This window comes from Oryx dammah, unplaced genomic scaffold (genome assembly GCF_014754425.2).
Source record: "Oryx dammah isolate SB20612 unplaced genomic scaffold, SCBI_Odam_1.1 HiC_scaffold_7, whole genome shotgun sequence".
Taxonomy (NCBI): domain Eukaryota; kingdom Metazoa; phylum Chordata; class Mammalia; order Artiodactyla; family Bovidae; genus Oryx; species Oryx dammah.
This window is the reverse complement of record NW_024070191.1, coordinates 14,447,351-14,465,688: the sequence shown is the minus strand read 5'-3', so window position 1 is coordinate 14,465,688 and position 18,338 is coordinate 14,447,351. Positions and strand designations below refer to the sequence as shown.

Sequence of the window (18,338 nt, the reverse complement as noted above, 5' to 3'; positions counted from 1 at the left end):
CACATTTCTGCACCTGGTTTTTCACACTCAGTATTTTATCCTGAGCATCTTTTATGTAATAAAGATTTGGAATGTTTTGTTTTGAATGACTTACACTGCATTTTAACTATTTTCTTATTACTCTGTATTTAATTGGTCCTCAATACGTTTTTCCAATTTTCCATGAAAAACCTATTCATTTCCATGCTATCGACCTAAGTGTAGTATTACCAAAAATGATCTAAACAATACTGGAAGTGTCTATGAACCATACAGTGGATTGGAACTCTAACTTCAAACAACCGTGTGCCTCGAGAATGTTGTTCTTATCTTTAAGGAGCGTCCTCTACCAGCTAAGGAGAAACTGATCGAACAACAGGGCGTGGTACGTATAGGATGCTGTGAAGCACAAATTACGCAAAGGTTAACAGGAACAGTCCCTGTCCAGCCTTTTGAACCGATAGTAAGTAACCTACATGCCTTGAAAGTCCAACACTGCAGGGTGTTTCCAGATGGGAAAACAAGTAATGGCCACAAGAGGCAGGTGCAAGTCAGGCCTTCTCTACCCTCGGGGACACTCTCGGGGAGCAGTAAAGGAAACCACCTGTCCTCCAGAAGCATAAATCCCCACCATGGTTTCACCTGAAATGAACTTTGGCAAGAGATGAATGGTAGATTACATGGTGAGCACCTTCCATAGCTTGGTACACACCAGTTATCAGAAGTATTGTTGTGTTCAGGCTAAAGGCCAATGCTGCCTGCATGCAAATGTAGGAATCAAGGTTCTGTTTCTATTTCTATAAAGAAAGATAATCAGTTAGGTTAGCTCCTGAGACCAGATCCTATGACTGGGTATGAAATCAATTAGATCTTTTCTCTGAACAAATATGAAACTCAAGTGTGCTTCAGGCAAGGGCACAATCCCATTATTACTACGAGGGCAAAAGCACATGACGTGACATCACGCCACAGCGGCAAGACTTAATTAAGACCCAGAAAAAAGTTGGTTGCAGTCGATTCTTTGCCATTTTCTTACTGTGTTATGATGAATATGTCCATTTCTCTGAGATTCAGTTTAAATAATGTCTGTCCTATTTATACGAAAGGATTGTTATGCATCCCAAGAAGATAATGTACGTGAAAGGGTTTTTTAAAGTGTAAGACTTAGTCGCTCAATCGTTGTCAGACTCTTTGAGACCCACGGACTGTAGCCCACTAGGCTCCTCTGTCCATGGAATTCTCTAGGCAAGGATACTGGAGTGGGTTGCATTTACAAAGCAGTACTCAAATACAGATCATTTTTATAGTGCCAAAAGTCATAGTCCAAATTTTTTGCGATGTTAATCAAAGAATGATTATTGTTATATTACATGTGATTAGTGTTATGACAGAACATACTTTCAGATTTGACTATCACAAGCAAATTCCTTTCATAATGTTTCTCGGTTATTAATCTACTAAAAAAATGATTATTAATCCAAAGGCAAAATCTGTATTAACTGATTAACAGAGGTATTTTTTGAGACAGGTTAACATACTAAGGGTTGTTTTTCCATTCAGCTGGACAAATTAGGCTCGTCGGAAGAAAAAAAATGTGCTTCATTTCTAATGTCAAGGACTCAGATCTGAAGCTCCTGAGAAAACACACTCCACTTGATTACAAGAGAAATTTCAGTGTATTTCAAACCAGACACAGATTTAGAAACTGAAATTATAATGTGCACTTGATAGGACACAGGCAGACAGCAGGATGTCTAAACTGGCAAGCACAGAACAAGAGACTAGGGCTGGGGGAGAAGAAGGAGGAAAAAGCAAACTGGCTTAGGAAAGATCACTGATGACTGGCAGCAGCTTTTTGCATTCCTACGAAGATTTGTGTAAGAAAAATTCTGCAGCCATTTTATCACTGACTCACACTGTAATTTTGAGCTCATGAGGGAAATCAGAGGTTTTCACATTTCCATCAGCTCATTCAGTCATCTAACACGCAATGAGGACTGTGAGTCTGCCACTTAGTTGGGTTCCAGAGACAAAGGTAAATACATTCTCTGTGCTCAAAGGGGCTTAATCTATCCCTGATGGAACAGAAGCTCATAATCGAATAACTGACGAGCTTGAACTCTGTGGGAGGCTCTGCTTAGGAATTCTAGTGTTCTTCCTATTCTAGTCTCTCTTCTACATCTCACCCTCCAGCCCAGGTCCCGGAAGAAAATTTACTCAAATATGCAATCAATCCAAGAGATCATGTCATAAGAATTCTGAAGTTCAGACACAGTGAAGTAAATTATAAAAATTATTTTCATAAGAGTTCTCACTGAAACCACTGAACTGAAATGGAGAAGATGCCAGGGTGGTTGCCCTCGCTTCAAAGCTATCATGTAGCTCAACAACTCGATGAGTCACACAGAACTGCTTTCACAGAGATGCTTTAATGAAAGCAATCACTTTTTTTTTCTTCATTACTGTCCCAAATACCCATAATACCACTCTTATTAAATTTGTTGACTGGCTTTTAAATGAAAACTGGTGATAAAATATTCAGGATCTAGCTGGAAAAATATCACATTGGTGATTTGATTCAGTGAGATTTCTAATATTTTCATAGCTCTCTTGAAGCAAAAAGCTGAGCTCCAGGCAGCAGCTTTGATAACATACATGTACTAGATACAGATATGCGTGAGATGGATTACTGCCATAAAAATACTAGCTGCAAAAAAGAAGAAAAGAAAATACAATTCAATGGAATCTACTCAAAGAGACGGACTTTCACATCCCTTATAACTGGAGAGTAAAAATTATCTACCCCAGCCTAGATCTAGAACATAGAAATTCTTCCGTTTCTATGTAAAATAAACATATAGAAATTCAAAGAATAAAACCTTCTCCTTATGAGAAACGTGGTGTTAAAGATAAGCTTCAGTGCAGCCACTCCACCTCTGAGCAGGGAGGATGGGTGGTGAGTGTGGGTCCACAGGACAGGACCACCGGATGTAGCTCCCAGTCTTCTGGGACCCTGCTGACCTCAGGAAGCCCCCAGCCCCCACTTGGAAACACATTAACACATTTTTAAGACTCACTTGGGGATTTTGTTCTAATGCAGATTTCTAGATCCTAATTCAGCAACTATAAGGCATGCTTTTGAAACACAGCATTTTTAGCAAGAATTCCTAAATTATGTATGCGTCTTTAGACCGCACGCATTTGGCAAAACACTGCTAAATGGTGGTGATGACAAAAGGTTATGACCCCTGAGAACAAGCTAGGAAGTTTTATTTCTTGGAAGATTTATTTTAATACAAGAGTGAAAGTGAAAGAAAGTGGAGTCGCTCAGTCGTGTCTGACTCTTTGCGACCCCGTGGACTGTAGTCTACCACAGTCCTCCGTCCATGGGATTTTCCAGGCAAGGGTACTGGAGTAGAGCCATCGTTTTACGTCAACTAGGACAGAGTCACAAAAGACTCACGGAATCTCTTACGACCTCAATAAAATTACCCCCGACACATCATCCTCCTCACTATCAGCAATCAATCTGCCTCCCACTTACCAAGAAGGTCGAGGCGACCCAGTTTGAAACATCTCAATTCCCTGCCAGCCTCTCGGCCTACGAGCTTCTCTCTCTGCTCCTGTTTCTACCTCCTTCCCGTTAGTCTCGAGCCTGAATCCTCCACCTGCGCCCTGACCCTGTCCGCCCTCCCCTCACCTGTTACCATCCTGTCTCTGGGATCTTCAGGCTCTTCCTTTCTACTTTGCAAGATTTCTCCTTAACCCAAAACTGCACTCAAGTCTCTCCTCAACTACACAACTGCCCAAAGCACGCCCAGCACATACACACCTGTGAAGGCCGCCTTCTCTCCTTCTCAGCCAGGCTGCTAGGGGGCACCGTGCACCCCATCTCTGCTTCCTCACCTGCCCCTCACCCCTCACCCAAGAGGATCAATACCACTTCTGCCCCGTGTCCACCCTGCCCTCTCAGACGCCACCCACATGGTCTCCAGTGTCAAATCTGGGGTCACTTTCCTCCCTCTTTCTGTACCACTAGCCAGGGAGAGCCAGGCCCCTCCATGGGGAGAGCAGAGCTAAGAGAAACAGAGAGGAGTGGTCCTGAGGGGTTGTGTCCACACGCAGTCTGACTTCCTCCGCGACTTTCCTACCTCTGGGTTATGTATCCTTTTTAAAAAATTTTTAAGAGCTTCAAGAAATTATTTAATAACCAAAATAAGTCTAGGGATATTGAGAGAGGTGGATCCAGGTTTTACAGAGATTGGAATTTACACAGTATTGAAGGCTTTCTTAGGAATAAAAAATACACAATTATGAGCACAATGTTAGAGACAGAGATGGATGCTTATTCTGAATAAGGAAATAAATATAAGAAACTGAGCAGCCCCTGCAGGTGAACTCAAGCTTCACAACCTCACCTACATCCACCTCCAAGATGTAGGTGTTCTCCTTAGCTCCATGTTCATAGATGAGACGACTGAGACCTTGGTTGAGTAAACCAATGTATCATATCTTAAGATAATAAATCTCATTGTTTAAAAAAAAAGGGGGGTGGGATTTACAGGTATAAGTCATGTTTAGAAAACACCGGGTTAAAAAAAGTTAAATGGGTTCCTTTACTTGGATTTCTCAGAACATTAGTATAGCAATACACACTGAAAAGCTTCAAGAACTTACGTCTTCAAATTGATGTGACCCACCCCCCTCGACAAGCCTCTCATCTTGCCTCTTCTGTTTTTGCAGTGTATAATAACTAAAAGCATCTCCAAAATTAAGTGTTTACGGATCACAGTTTAGAGAACTCTGATTTTTCCCAGAACAGAAGAAAAAGAACGTAAGACTAACTGTTTGATACAGTATAGAGAGAGCAGAGTGGGAACCTGGAGGCTTCACTGTCGTTCCACAAGGTTCTCACACAGAATGGCAAATGGGTCTCACGTTATATGCCAACTAGTAAAATCTTAGTAGCCTCCTGGAATGCTATGTTGAAAAGGATTCTGAGGCTTCATCCGGACTGGGGGGCGGGGGAGAGAAGCAGCCTTACCTGATCAGCAGTGACTGTCATGAACACAGAAGGGGCAGTTGTGACGTCATTCTGAGACCTCTAAAGTGACACTAATTCCTAAACAGATCCTAGAACCATCCCAAAGATGCTCAAGTTTTCTAAACCTGAATCGGGCCAGACTAATCTTTAATAATTAAAATCTTTCTTTAATAATTAAATAATTAAAATAACTGTAGAGGCTCCAAAATAAGAAAGACGTGGGTTTAATTTAGCTCTTCCGCTTGCTCTGGGCACATGCTTTAGCCTCTCTAAACTTCAGTTTGGCCTTCCCGAGGGCCTCAGTGGTAAAGAATCCACCTGCCAAGCAGGAGATCTGGGTTTGTTCCCTAAGTCAGGAAGATCCCCTGGAGAAAGAAATGGCAACCTACTCCAGTATTCTTGCCTCAGAAATCTCACGGACAGAGGAGCCTGGCAGGCTACAGTCCATGGGGTCAAAGAAAGTGATATGACTGAACGACTAAACAGCAGAATGGCAAACCTCAGTTTTCCCACTTGTAAAATGAGATTAACTGGTCCTACCTCACATGGAAGACAAACATTTAACTGGGTAATGCATACATACATACAGTAAGTGCAATAAACATTAAGTTTAGTTATAGCAATTACTAAGGCATTCACTTTATGACGTTCACATTATGACTCCTGTGTACGTGTTTGTCCACTATACTCAGAGCCATTGGTTACAGTAAAATGACTCAAACGTCAGCCATAGAAACCATTTTCCAGAACCCATTATCAATGTCAATTTATAGACTATAATAAGCAAATGGCAAAGCGCTATTCAAATAAGTGTTACCTGCCTTGAAGGAGACAGAGAGTATATAAATCTAACTACTGAGTGGTTATTCTTTGCAAAAGACAGATCTCTTACAAATTTTTTCCAACCCCTCCATAGAGAAGGCCAAGACACAAAGACCAAACCAACAGCAGCGAGCCTCCCTAACACCTGGACTAAGTCCCCCACCCCCTCGGGGAATAGTTTTCTGTGTGAGAACCGTGACAGCCCTGAGCAAACAGGGACAGCTGCTCACCCCACAAACAAATGATCAGCTGAAGTCCCAATAGCTACGTCTGAGTCTGGCTGTGCTGCTCAAAAGTGAGACAGAATGAATTCTTGAAATACTATTTCCACTTAAAAAAATATCAGGGCTCTTTGTGGAGAAATGGCTAGTTCCAGGTGTAAGCAGAAAACACTCAAAATGGACCTGATCTATCTTGCTATATCAGATAGCAAGAAAACTCTCAGACTTAGTGGGGTCATATCAAAAAGACCAAGGAATCAACTTGAAAAGACTTCCACTGGCCAGAGATGAGACTGCCTTCAAAAAAGAAACTATGTAATAATAATTACAAACTAATTGGAACCAATAAAATATATTCGAATTCATGAGTTCACAATATTTTTTTAAACACATAACTAACTGGCCACCTTCAGAGGATGAGGGGGAACCAATCATTATCTTGGAAAACTGATGATGGGAAAGAATCTAGTATTTATCCTGCTTTTTTGTATGAACTGTACCACTGTGCAACCAAAGAGCAGATGATTGGAAAATGTCTCTTTCCAAACAAAGTCAAACCAATAAAGGAGAGAAATGACAGAATTAAAACACCCCTATTTGTCACCCCTAACAAATTAACAGATCCAAGTAACTGGGCATCAACAGCTACTAATAAAACCAAAAAAAGATAATCAGATATTATGTGCCTCCTGATGAAAGTTCACATACCACCTACAGTCCTGCCAAAGGGGTCAAACACAAGTCTGATCTGGACAACAGGCAGGACATACAAAGGAAGAAACAACAAACTGAGCTGTATCATTCATATATTGTTGTTTTAGTTGCTAAGTCACATCCGACTCTTTTGCGACTCCAGGGCCTGTAGCCCACCAGGCTCCTCTGTCCATGAAATTCTCTGGGCAAGAATACTGGAGTGGGTAGACATTCCCTTCTCCAGGGGATCTTCTTGACCCAGGGATCAAAGCTGTGTCTCCTGCTTGACAGGTAGATTCTTCACCACTGAGCCACGTGGGAAGCATTCATATGCAACCAGTAAAATCCAGATTACAAGATGCTAAAAAAAAATGCTCCAGGTTCAATAGATAACCCACAGGGAAAAGAAAGGATACAGGGAAGACATTTTTTTTTTTCAAATGGGTAAGACTAAACTATAACATCCACAGATGCCCATTTGACTGATAAAACTGTAACAACACACAAAGAAGTGATTATTATGGAATCAAGATGGCATTACTTAGGTGGAAGGGAAGGGGCTGCCATTGGGGTGGACATATAGGGGAGCTTCAGGAAGTTACAAGAGTATTATCTTTATAATCACTCATCCAACTATACATTTATTTTGTATAATTTTTTTGAAGCTGGATCTTATTTTTAAAGGTTTTTTTAAAAAAAGGTAAAAGTGGGTAATTCCCTGGCAGTCCAGTGGTTAGGGCTAGGCACTTTTGCTGCCAGGTCCTGGGTTCAACCTTGAGTTGCGGAACTAAGATCCCATAAGCTGCATGATGCGGCCAAAAAATAAATAAAAAAGGTAAAAGTGTAAAATCCACCTTTTAACACCTTCTAATTCAAAGCACTTTCACAAACACCAGCATTTGTATCTTCAAATACCACCACATTGTTCCAAACAACCTCTGAAGGTATTTACTACTTCCACGTTTCAGACTGGCAAACTGAGGCTTAGAAATCTTAAGTAAGCTGCCCATTGTCCCACCATTATCAAGGCAGAGTAGATTGAAATTCAAATGTCTGGCTCACTCCAGGACCATTCTCTGAATGCCTGTGCTCTGCTGATTCCCAGCTGTTCATTCACTCAAAAAATGTTTACTGCTAGATGTTATGCTAGATGTTAAAGAGACGGAGAGGAGTGTCTGCCTTCATGGAGTTCAGGGGTTAGTGAGAAAGACACAAGGAATTGTGCAGGTATCTACAACTGAGCCGAGTACAGTGAAGGAAAGGTGCATGGTGCTATGAGAATATATGCAGTTGGAAGACAGGGAGAGCCACTCTGCAGAAGTGACGGCTGAAGTTAATTAGGCAAGCGGGCATCGGAGGCTAGAGACAGAGCAAGCAATACTCAGAGTCGACATCGACAGAGTGGGCTTAGCACTCTGATGGCTGAGGATGGAGCATGAGAAGTAAAGGTAATTATGATAGGAGACCAGGCTGGAGAGCTACGAGGACCAGGGAAGTGTTGAGGGCTTTTAATTAAACATGGTGAGAAAGAGGGATGGGACTAGGCTTGCGTCTTTAAGAGAATGAATTGGAGGAGGGACAGGGAGGTAGACAGAGATGAGCTGAGGGGCTACTGCAGTCACCTGGGAAGCACACGATGACAGCTGGGACCAAGCAGGAGAGATGGGAAGAAGTAGGTGGACGTAAGATACTCCAGAGGTAAGGAGACAGGTCTGGGGGATGGGACTGCGTGTGGGAAGGGAGGAGGAGATGTCAGGAAGGCCTCGGGCTTCCGGATGGAGGACTTGCAGAAGGTGCCAAACTCTGACAGGAGCAATGGGAGAGGGACGGGGACCGACCACAGGACACATGGAAACTTGGACTTGATTTCGGGCCCCACTGAGAGCACCAAGTGAACAGATCAGGGTAAGCAGGTGAATGAGTGAGTCTGAGCCTGAGCAGATGGTTATTTGGGGGTGGGGGGGCCGCCCAGGGTAAGACTGCCTAAGAGCCAGATACTTCCACAAATGGGACCTCAAGAATGATCAAAATTCAAATATAGGAAACAAAGCAACTTCCTGTGCTTATCTAAGGGTTGAAAACTCAGAAAGGTTCAGTGAGGTGGGGGGGGGGAGAAAATCAGAAGGACAATACAAGATTAACAGCTGCACCTCAGGAAAAACCCACTGCAATGTCTGGAATGTTTAGGATGTTAATTTCACGTCAAACGAGTTGGCACAATCTGCACAACTATATCTGCATATGAGGAGAGGCCTTTAGAGTAGTGGCTCAAGGTTGGAGACTCGAGAAAGCTCTTGACCCCAGGGGCAACTCTGAGTCTGGGATGTGCCCAGCCGCTCAGGCATCTCTTTTGCAGGGATAGAGAGGAGGTAGACAGAGGCGATGGAGTATCTTCACAGGAGATGCAAATAGAGACACAAGCTCCTCTCAGCTAAAAACTGAGTTTAATTATACTCAGTGAGAGAAATAAGGCTATACTGTCAACTTCCTTAAAGCACATAACGTGGCTTCGGCTGGGGGGGGGGGGGGAAGGGACCAAGCCCTCCTGGATCTCCAGTCTGAGGGAACTGAGAGGGCAGGAGCCAAAGAAAAAACATGCTTTTTCACAGACTGGCTTGGTGACACAGAGGAGCTTCTCTCAAATGTTCTGCAGTCACCAGGTACAGAAGAACATAAGTGAACGCACTCATGTGTGCAAAATCCTGCCTGTGGGCTGGCAGAAATAAGAGGACTGCAGGATGAAGCTCGGCGTGAGCAGACAGGAACAAACTCTGTACACTCTGAGTTACTACTATTAACGGAAACTCACCCATACCTACAAGGTGGGTGCGAACTACAGCAAGGCAGGTTATTTTAGAAATGAGTACTTGTTTAAAATGCATCCAACTTTCTAAGAGGTGTAGTCTACACTAAAACAGAAAGCTTACTATTAAATAGATCCTAGTGACCTAAACAAGTTCCAGTGTCTTATTCTAAAAGTGCACAATTCTTTCTGGCTTCCCCCTTGGCCTTGGAGCCATTTTACTTGGAGTTACCATATTCATGTTCATACACGGAAGCCCTGGGCTGGCTGACAAATGGACTGGGACTGGCCAGTGCCTAGCATCACTAATAAGCAAGGGCAAGCCCTGGGGACAGAGCCCACACACGTCACCTCCTAACTGCATTTTCACAAAGCATTATTCGAGCTGAGGAGCCCACCAGAATGCAACCCAAAACCCACTGGGCTTTCTGGAAAGCTCCATTGTGTTTGGAGAAACTATATAAGCACACACGCCAGAACTAAAGAAGGGTGTAAGAATGACTAACTGAACGCAACCCCCAGGGTGCCCAGCAGAGTCCCCAGGAAGGGCTGTCTACCCACCCCTGTCATCGGTCACTTCCATGCAAACAAGCAGCCCTCATTTAGAAAGTCACCTAACAGTGAAGTTGGTAAAAAATACAAGCTCCAAGTTTGCAAGTTTTTCTTTCAAAAGCAAAGCTGCAATTAGAAAAAAAAAAAAAAAAGGCAAGTTTGTATGTCATGATTTTAATACTAACAGGCTTCCACAGACATTTCCTTTTCTAAAACCTAAGCCCTCAGCACCAAACTTGCTGAGTCACTTTTTTTGGTACAAATGTGTGTACTATTCTGACTGCACAAGGGCTCAAACATTCTAAGAAAAGTAGGGCACTTCCTACCCTCAAAATTATAAGGTTGGGAAATGAAACCTAAGATATCTTTAAGAAGGCAACACTTAATTACAAAAGCTGACATCGTAGCATGTGTCCAAAACAAAACTGGCTTAAGATTCAAGGGAATTAGAAATAAATCTCTTCGGAATGATCAGAATTTAGGCTCCAAGCAGCGCTGATCAAGCTTGGAGACTTTGGTCTTCTCATTTGTGAAGAAATAGTAGGACCCTTAAGTTTGTGGCTGAGTTTATTATATAAAGAGAATGTTACGATGCTCTTGAGACGATTCCTGAACCCATCTGTAATGATAACTACTGATAATTATCATGAAAGAAACCTCACAGGAAAGTCACCAGAAATTTCACCCATCATGACATTAACATGAAAGAAACATGAAAGTCACTCTTGGCTGTGATCTCCCTTCCCACAGCTTCCGGTCTCCCTTCCCACAGCTTCCGGTCTCCCTTCCCACAGCTTCCGGCCTCCATTCACACAGCTTCCGGCCTCCCTTCACGAAGCTTCATTAACCCTCACTTGCAATCACTGCAACTGATTAGTGCTTCTCCTCCAGTATCCCCTAATCACCTTTCCATTTAGCGTGTCCATAACCCAGCTTTGATGCCACACTCCAGAGTTCAAAAGGTATGAGGAGCTGCCCTGACAGCAGACAACAACCCAGCGCTACTCTCTCACAGCTACAGACTTCCACAACCCCGCCCAAGCCACCTCCACAACCCCGCCTCCTAGGATTCACCTGATTACACTCCCCGGCAACTCAAATCCGGAACAGCACATGTACTCTGTCTCGAAAACAGTTTCCTAGGGGTGCTTCCCAGGTGGCTCAGTGGTAAAGAATCTGCCTGCCAAGCAGGAGACGCAGGTTCAATCCCTGGGTCGGGAAGATCCCCTGGAGAAGGACTGGAAACCCATTCCAGTTTTCCTGCCTGGGAAATCCCATGGACAGAGGAGCCTTGCAGGCTACAGGCCATGGGGTTGCAAAGAGACAAGACTTAGGGACTAAACCACAACAGGGGATCATATTCAAAATCTTGTAATAATTTAGGATACAATAAGAAAAAGTACAATTTTCTGGGTTTGTTTCGAAGTGAAGTGAAAGTTGCTCAGTTTTGTCTCTTTGCGACCCGATCCCATATAGTCCATAGAGTTCTCCAAGCCAGAATACTGGAGTGAGTAGACTCTCCCTTCTCCAGGGGATCTTCCCAACCCTGGGATTGAACCCAGGTCTCCCACATTGCAGGCAGATTCTTTTCCAGCTGAGCCACCAGGGAAATCCTTTTGGTTTTGTACAAATTGTGAAAATACATATATATGCTTCCTTCAGACAGCTTTGCTAAATTCAAAAATACATGTTCATCATTTCTTAGAATACATTTGCTGGTTTCGATGACCATTTTTTTAATGTTCCAGGTTTAATCATGAATTGTAGCTTCCTACTTTGAAGTTATCACTCTTCATATGTAACTTCTGATGTCTACTAACCCTAAGAAATAGTTCCTTCATAATAAAGATACAGAAAATAATTTTCTTTTATGTGTAATCATTGTTTATATTGTTTTTGAGTATGTATTTGTATTTGCTTGTATATACATAATACATATCTGGAAGAACAATCAACTGTTAATAATGGTTGCCTATAGGGGAGATTTTTTTTTTCAATGCATATCCTTTTATATGTTTTTCTTTTTTCTATTAAAGCCATGTGAATCCATAACCTGCAAAAAAAGTTAAATTAAAAAATTATGAATAGATGAATTTAAGGTAAACAATTCTTACACTAGTTAGATTTATGGGGGTTTCAAAAGCCATCTTGCTCAAAAACATTTTTCCCAGTAGCCACCCTGACTTAAATCCCCCGGTCAAAAGTCAACCTAATAATCTGAAGACAGTAAATGCATTACCCCACTATCCACTATCAAATTATTGAGGATTAGTTTATCACATTAGCATAATAAAGGAGCATCACAAAGAGGCTGTGTATAGTCTCCCTACATCTTGGTTCTTTTCCTTTTTCCCTTGAGTAACTAAATCGAGTTTGTTTTACTCAAAAGAACTTTTGTATCAGTAAAAGAACTCATTTAGGGATTCTAGAAGTCCCACCCAAGCCAAGTGGCGCCTTGGATTGCTGTGTGAATGTTTTTACTGTCTCTATAAACATCTGCCCTCCCCTCCAGTTCTCCCTATCAATCTAATCTACTCAGCCTGAGAAGGCAGGGACACAGGGCATCTTGTTCATCTCTGGATCCTCCCCAACACTGAAAACACTGCCATCCACTTAACGCAAAGCAACTATCAAAGTTCTCAGTGACACCTACCTTGAGATATTCTTGCCTGGGAAATCTCATGAACAGAGGAAACTGGAGGGCTAGCCCATGGGGTCCCAAAGAGTCAGACAAGACTGAGCGACTACACACCGCGAGACTATGATCCCTTCTCTAGGGAACTGTGGCTGAAATTTCAAATTTAAAAATGTCAGTCCGATACTCAAGTCTGTTCTCATCTCAAACAATAATCCATTCATTAGGGACAAAAACCCATCCATAGAGAACCTACTATGTGCCTGGCACTGACATTTAGCAACTAACTAGGCCAAAATGATCTCCCAAGATCAGAAAAGCAATATGCAGCAGATATACAGTAAATGCTTATGAGCTTTGATGAACTTCTTGAACTTTTCTGTCTAAACTTGGAAAAGTCTTTCACTAATACTTTCTTCACATAGCAGTGGACTTTAGTTTCCCATTATGCTACTAAGCACCTTTGTGGACTTTCTTGTATCAGGCCCCTAGACTTCATTTGTCCAGTGCTTCTTGCCTGGAGAATCCCCGAGACAGGGGAGCCTGGTGGGCTGCCGTCTATGGGGTCACACAGAGTCGGACATGACTGAAGTGACTTAGCAGCACCAGCAGCATAAATCAAGTGTAAATCAAGAAACATCTAATAAATTACCATGTAAAAGAGAAAAATCCATAAACTATGTGAATAACTGACATCTTAAAAAGTTATTCCTTATTTTTATCACCAAAATGTAAGAAATTATTTTTCTTTTTTCCATTATATGAAGATACACTTTGTACCACTGGTCTAGTAACGAAAGTAAGGTTTCTAAACTATTGATTCATTATTCCCATGTTTTTCTTGCTGTTGCTTTGGGAAGATCATGTGCTAGGGTCAGGTAACCGCAGCCAGTGAATCTGAGGCCTTTGGTCCACGTGAGTTGACAGGTCTGGCACAACACCAAACTACAACCTTGGACTAAGAAGCACCACTCTAGGGCAGCCTACTCAGCAAAGCAGGGCTAACAACTGTTGCCCCAGAAGCAGGCCAACCCCAGAGCATCACAGCTCCAGCCAACTGGCTTGCAACAAAGTTCAAGTTTTTCTAAAGTGGGGCCCAGAAAGCAAATGTCAAGACTTCACCGTCAAGCTTCCTGACCTTACACAAAGCTTTTTTTTTTTTTTTTTGCCACCTGAATATACAACTGGATGTTCTTTCCACCCGAGTTGAAAAATCAGTTTTACTACTTTAATCAGTAATGATTACCAGCCAAGTAAAATAAAATTCCTTGCACATAAGTGATGCTCAATAAACACTAGGTTAACTGAAGGGGGAAAGCCCTCTGTTAGTGACCACAAACTGACCTAATTTTTTTCATCATCAGCAAACACTTTTTGGAGCTCCTGCAAGGTACAAGGGATAATAAAAGATATCAGTCAAGGATCTCAACCACAAAGAGTTATGACAGCCAACAGCTACCTTATAAAGCTTGCAGGAGCATTTGAACACATCTAGATATGAAAATGCCTTCTCCCTTCTAGTTTAGTCTTCTCTGGTTGCCTACTTTCAATAGTATATGCATTTTTTTCCCTCTAGAGAAGAAAGTCAAGAAGGGGGAAAAAAAAAGGATGGACAGATAGGATAGATCCAAGTGTCTGACACGCTCAGCAGATACTAGAAGAACCTGAAATATCCAAGAACAAATGAGGATTCTTTTCTTAATGCTGAATCACAATTTCTGTAGTAAAGTAGTCACTGTATCTTAAGAGACACCATTTGGTTCACTACAAAACAGCCTCCCCCTCCACATATGTTAGATGACCCGTGTGGTCCAGCTCCTACCCCCACAGAACTGACAGATATTTTACACTACACCACATGCTTATGCTTCCATTCATAAGGAGCATTTTTTAAAAAACCTTAAGCATAAGTTATTGGAAATACAGCACAATGAAAGGCTTGAGTAAACTGCACTGGTACTGTAAATATATATAAATAATTTTAGACACGGGCTTGATCCCTGGGTGGGGAAGGTCCCCTGTAGGAGGGCATGGCCACCCACCCCAGTATTCTTGCCTGGGAAATCCTATGGACAGAGAAGCCTGGCAGGCTACAGTTCATGGGGTTGCACAGTGGTGAACACAACTGAGCAGGCACAGACATATGAATAGCATATGTGCATACACTTTAATTCTAGGTAACAGAAAGTAAACCTCCAAATGTACTTATTTTCCTACTTAATGCTGTAGGAATCTGAATTCAAAAAGAATGACCAATAATCGCCTGTCCTTAATGTACACTTATACCTCTTCCGCTGCCTGAAATTTTCAGGTAGTATACATGAGAGATCACAGAAGCTACTTCCTTTTCTGTCACCTCTAATGTAGTATTTTCTCTGCTTCCTCTACTAAAGCATCTTTCTGGATGATAACCTAAGTTTTATCAGAGGTACAAGTGAGCTGGGAGCTTTGGGGGAATGTATTTTCCTGGAAAAAGGGAGGTAAACCACCCGTGAGGCTTCCAGGACAGAGGAGTGACAATACTGAGGCTTAGACTCTGACCCCACCCATCTAAACTTCCTGCCCCCACACACCAGGCACTCTTAATCACTTAACTCTTAATTATTTTTGGTTTCATAAGCATTTAAGCATTTATCACTATCCAAAACTAACGCATTTCTTTGTTTAATGCCTGATTCCCCCATAAGTATATAATCTCCAGAAAGCAGGGCTTTTGTTTGTCTTGTTGATTCATCCCCAGCTTCCAAAATAATACCGAGTTTCTGAAAGACTCAATAAATACGATTAAATACACATGGAATAGATTAAAACATCTTAAAATACTCTAAAGAATTGTAACGTCATTCACACATCAACAGTAAAATTCTGGGGTCTTTTATCATTGTAGGGAAAAAGCAAGAGGAAAAATACACCTCCTCACCAACTCTTGCTAAATCAGATATAATAGCTGGGTGAAGGCTTTTAAGAGAAATAAACACAGCTAGTTTGGGGCTATTTACGAAAACTGAAGTTCCTTTTCCTCAACATACTGAACAGCTGCTTAACTTAGTGGGGATGGGCGCCCCTTTACCTACACCTCTTTACCCATTATTTCAGCTCTGCTTTCTGAACTGACACACTGAGGAAAGGATCCTTTTGGCGAAGAGGGTGAGACTTAAAAAAAGAAGCAGCAGGTCGTATTACAAACAAACACAAAACCCAGGGAGTAATAATGCTTCTAACAAAATATTTTTACGAAGTTGAGCCACAGCCACTTCTCTTACTACAGAGTGAGCAATTTCAGGTTAATGACAGTAGAATTCAGTCAAGCGGTAAGACAGGCTACGACAGAACCGAGTCTCTTTTCAAGGGTTGTGAAAGTGAAGCTGCTGGGAGGTAGAGAAAAAACAGCAGTTTGGCACTACGGAAGCGGAGAGCTCATTTAAAACACTGTCTTTTCCTGAATTCCTTAACCACGGTTCTCCACTAGATCCTCCCACCCCACTGATGATAACGTTCCTTTCGATGCAAACTACAGTGATTTTGGGCATCCGTTTCCTAAATCACTGAAACTGCGATACTTATCCACACGGCGGAGGACAGGACAGCATGATTATAAAAAAAAAAAAAAAGCGTACCCGGGCTTTCGGCATGAGGTATACCGGGCAGGGGACCTAAGCCAAGTCAGCCCCTCTGCGCCAAGTTTCCCGGTCTGTACAAGGGCATAAAAGTTACCTCCCACGGGGAACGGTTACCAGAACCCAGCGTGATGACCGGCCCCAGGCGCAGCGCCTGCGTACAGCGGCCGCCCCGCTCCCCAGCGGCAGGGCCACAGCCAAGATCTGGAAGGATTATTCAGCTCCCGAGCCTGGGACTGAGGATGGAGTCGAGCAACTAAGTACATCACCTGCTAGCGTGCATCTCGGCCCGCCCCACGCGGGGGACGAGAGGACGCGAGCATCTATCTCCCCGCCCGGCCGGCCCGGCCCAGCCCAGCCCCCGCTTCCCCGAGAGGACCAGCCCGCCGCGACCCCCGGCCCTCCCGGAGCGGGCGGGCCGGGTGAGGCCGCGGGCGGGCACCCAGTACTCACCTCCGGCCGGCGGCGTGCGGCCAGCCGTCTCCAGGCGGCGGCGAAGTCGGGCGGCGGGGCTCGCGGGCTCCGGCAGACCAGGGAGAACACGGTCCCCAACAGGAAGGCGGCCGCGGCGCAGCCCAGGTACAGGCTGAGCCTGAGCAGGACCGTGCCCGGCCCCGCGCCTCCCGCCGCCGCCGGCCACCAGCCGGCCAGCAGGCAGGAGGCGCACACGGCGGCGAGGGCGGCCGCCGCCACCCACCGACTCCCGCCGCCGGGCGCCCCCGGGGCCGCCGCGTCCCCCCGGGGCTCCGGCCGCCGCTCGCCCGGGGCGCCCGCGAGGCTGGCGCCGCCGCTGTCGGAGGGATCGGGGTGCATGCTGCTTGCTGGGCCGCTAAGGACAGGCACATCTCCCGCCCCGCTCTCCCCCGGCGCTGCCCCGGACCGTGGCCTCTGCGCGGCGCCTCCTTCCCTCCCCGCTCCCGCCGCGCCGGAGGCAGGAGTCCGCGCTCATGCCCTCGTCGGCGGCCCCCGCCCGACGGAACGGCTCTCACAGACGCCGCCGGCCGGCGCCGGACCCGCAGCTGCCCGGCCGGGCGCGCCCCAGGTAGCGGGACCGGGATGGGACTCGCGCTGGCGGAGCCCCGGGGGCGGAGCGGGGGCGGGGGCGACCCGGAAAGCGTGTCGGGAGGGGGCGGGGTGGGGGCGGGGAGCCACCGCTACCCGCTGAGTGACAGCCGGGGGCGCCCCGCCCCACCCGGCCCCCGCCCCGCCCCCCCACCGTCCGGCCCCGCCCCCCGCCGCGGCACCCCCCAGCCCGGCTCCGCCCCGGCCCCGCCCACCGGCCGCGGGCGGCCCCCTCCCGGGTAGGGGGCGCCGCCAATCACGCGAAAACGGCTCTTTCCTGCGCTCCTGTCCCCGCCCCGCCCAGGATACCGTCGGTTGATGGAAAATTCTGCTGCAGGTGTCAGAAGCGTTTGCAGCTCTCCAGCTCAGGTGATCCCTTAATCCTCGGCCCGCTCTTCTCTTGACAAGTAACCTCCCCGTGGGTGGCGGTTTAACAGCCCTTCCTTCAAAATTTCTGCCTCCTTTGCACCTGCTGTTTGAATAGGCAACCCTTCTTGATCCTCACTTTTAGCCTAGTTCCCCTGACAACCTTCTCTGTTTCCCACCCAGCCGCCTCTGGGACGGGACCAAGACAAACGGGGAGCAGTAAATGCTCCCTGCAAAATTCCTAGGTACAGAGAGGTCCCCCTCAAAAGTCCGCCTGGCGCCAGGGGGCGTGCACAGCTGCCATCCTCACTGTGGCTCCAACTCCCTGTATTTTTGTCGCCAACGATTCAGTACAAATGCCAGTGCCCACACGCAAGTGAAAGTGCTCCGGGTAATTTTGAGAATACATATTTTCTTCTCGTACCACGGACCCCGCGTTAATATACAGATAATGCTTACTGAGAAGATGCCAATATGCTAAACACTAGAAATTACTAAGATCAACAAAACAGATATATCTTTAATGAATAAAGGAATTCTAGGG

General features: G+C 45.0%; 1 protein-coding gene across 4 annotated transcripts in view; it reads right to left on the bottom strand.

The window, feature by feature from the left end:
- SNX25 (sorting nexin 25) overlaps positions 1-17,420 on the bottom strand; it is a 90,117-nt gene extending 72,697 nt beyond the window's left edge. For 2 of the 4 annotated variants that reach the window (XM_040243062.1, XM_040243063.1), the window contains exon 1: positions 16,820-17,123. Coding sequence is in view for 1 of the 4 variants with exons in the window: in XM_040243064.1 (XP_040098998.1) it covers positions 16,820-17,179 (360 nt within the window). In the remaining 3 variants the exon portion in view is untranslated. Of the gene's footprint in view, positions 1-16,819 lie in introns of all 4 variants that reach the window. The other 2 variants (XR_005721489.1, XM_040243064.1) reach the window with 2 other exon arrangements.
- Between the last annotated feature and the right edge of the window lie 918 nt (positions 17,421-18,338).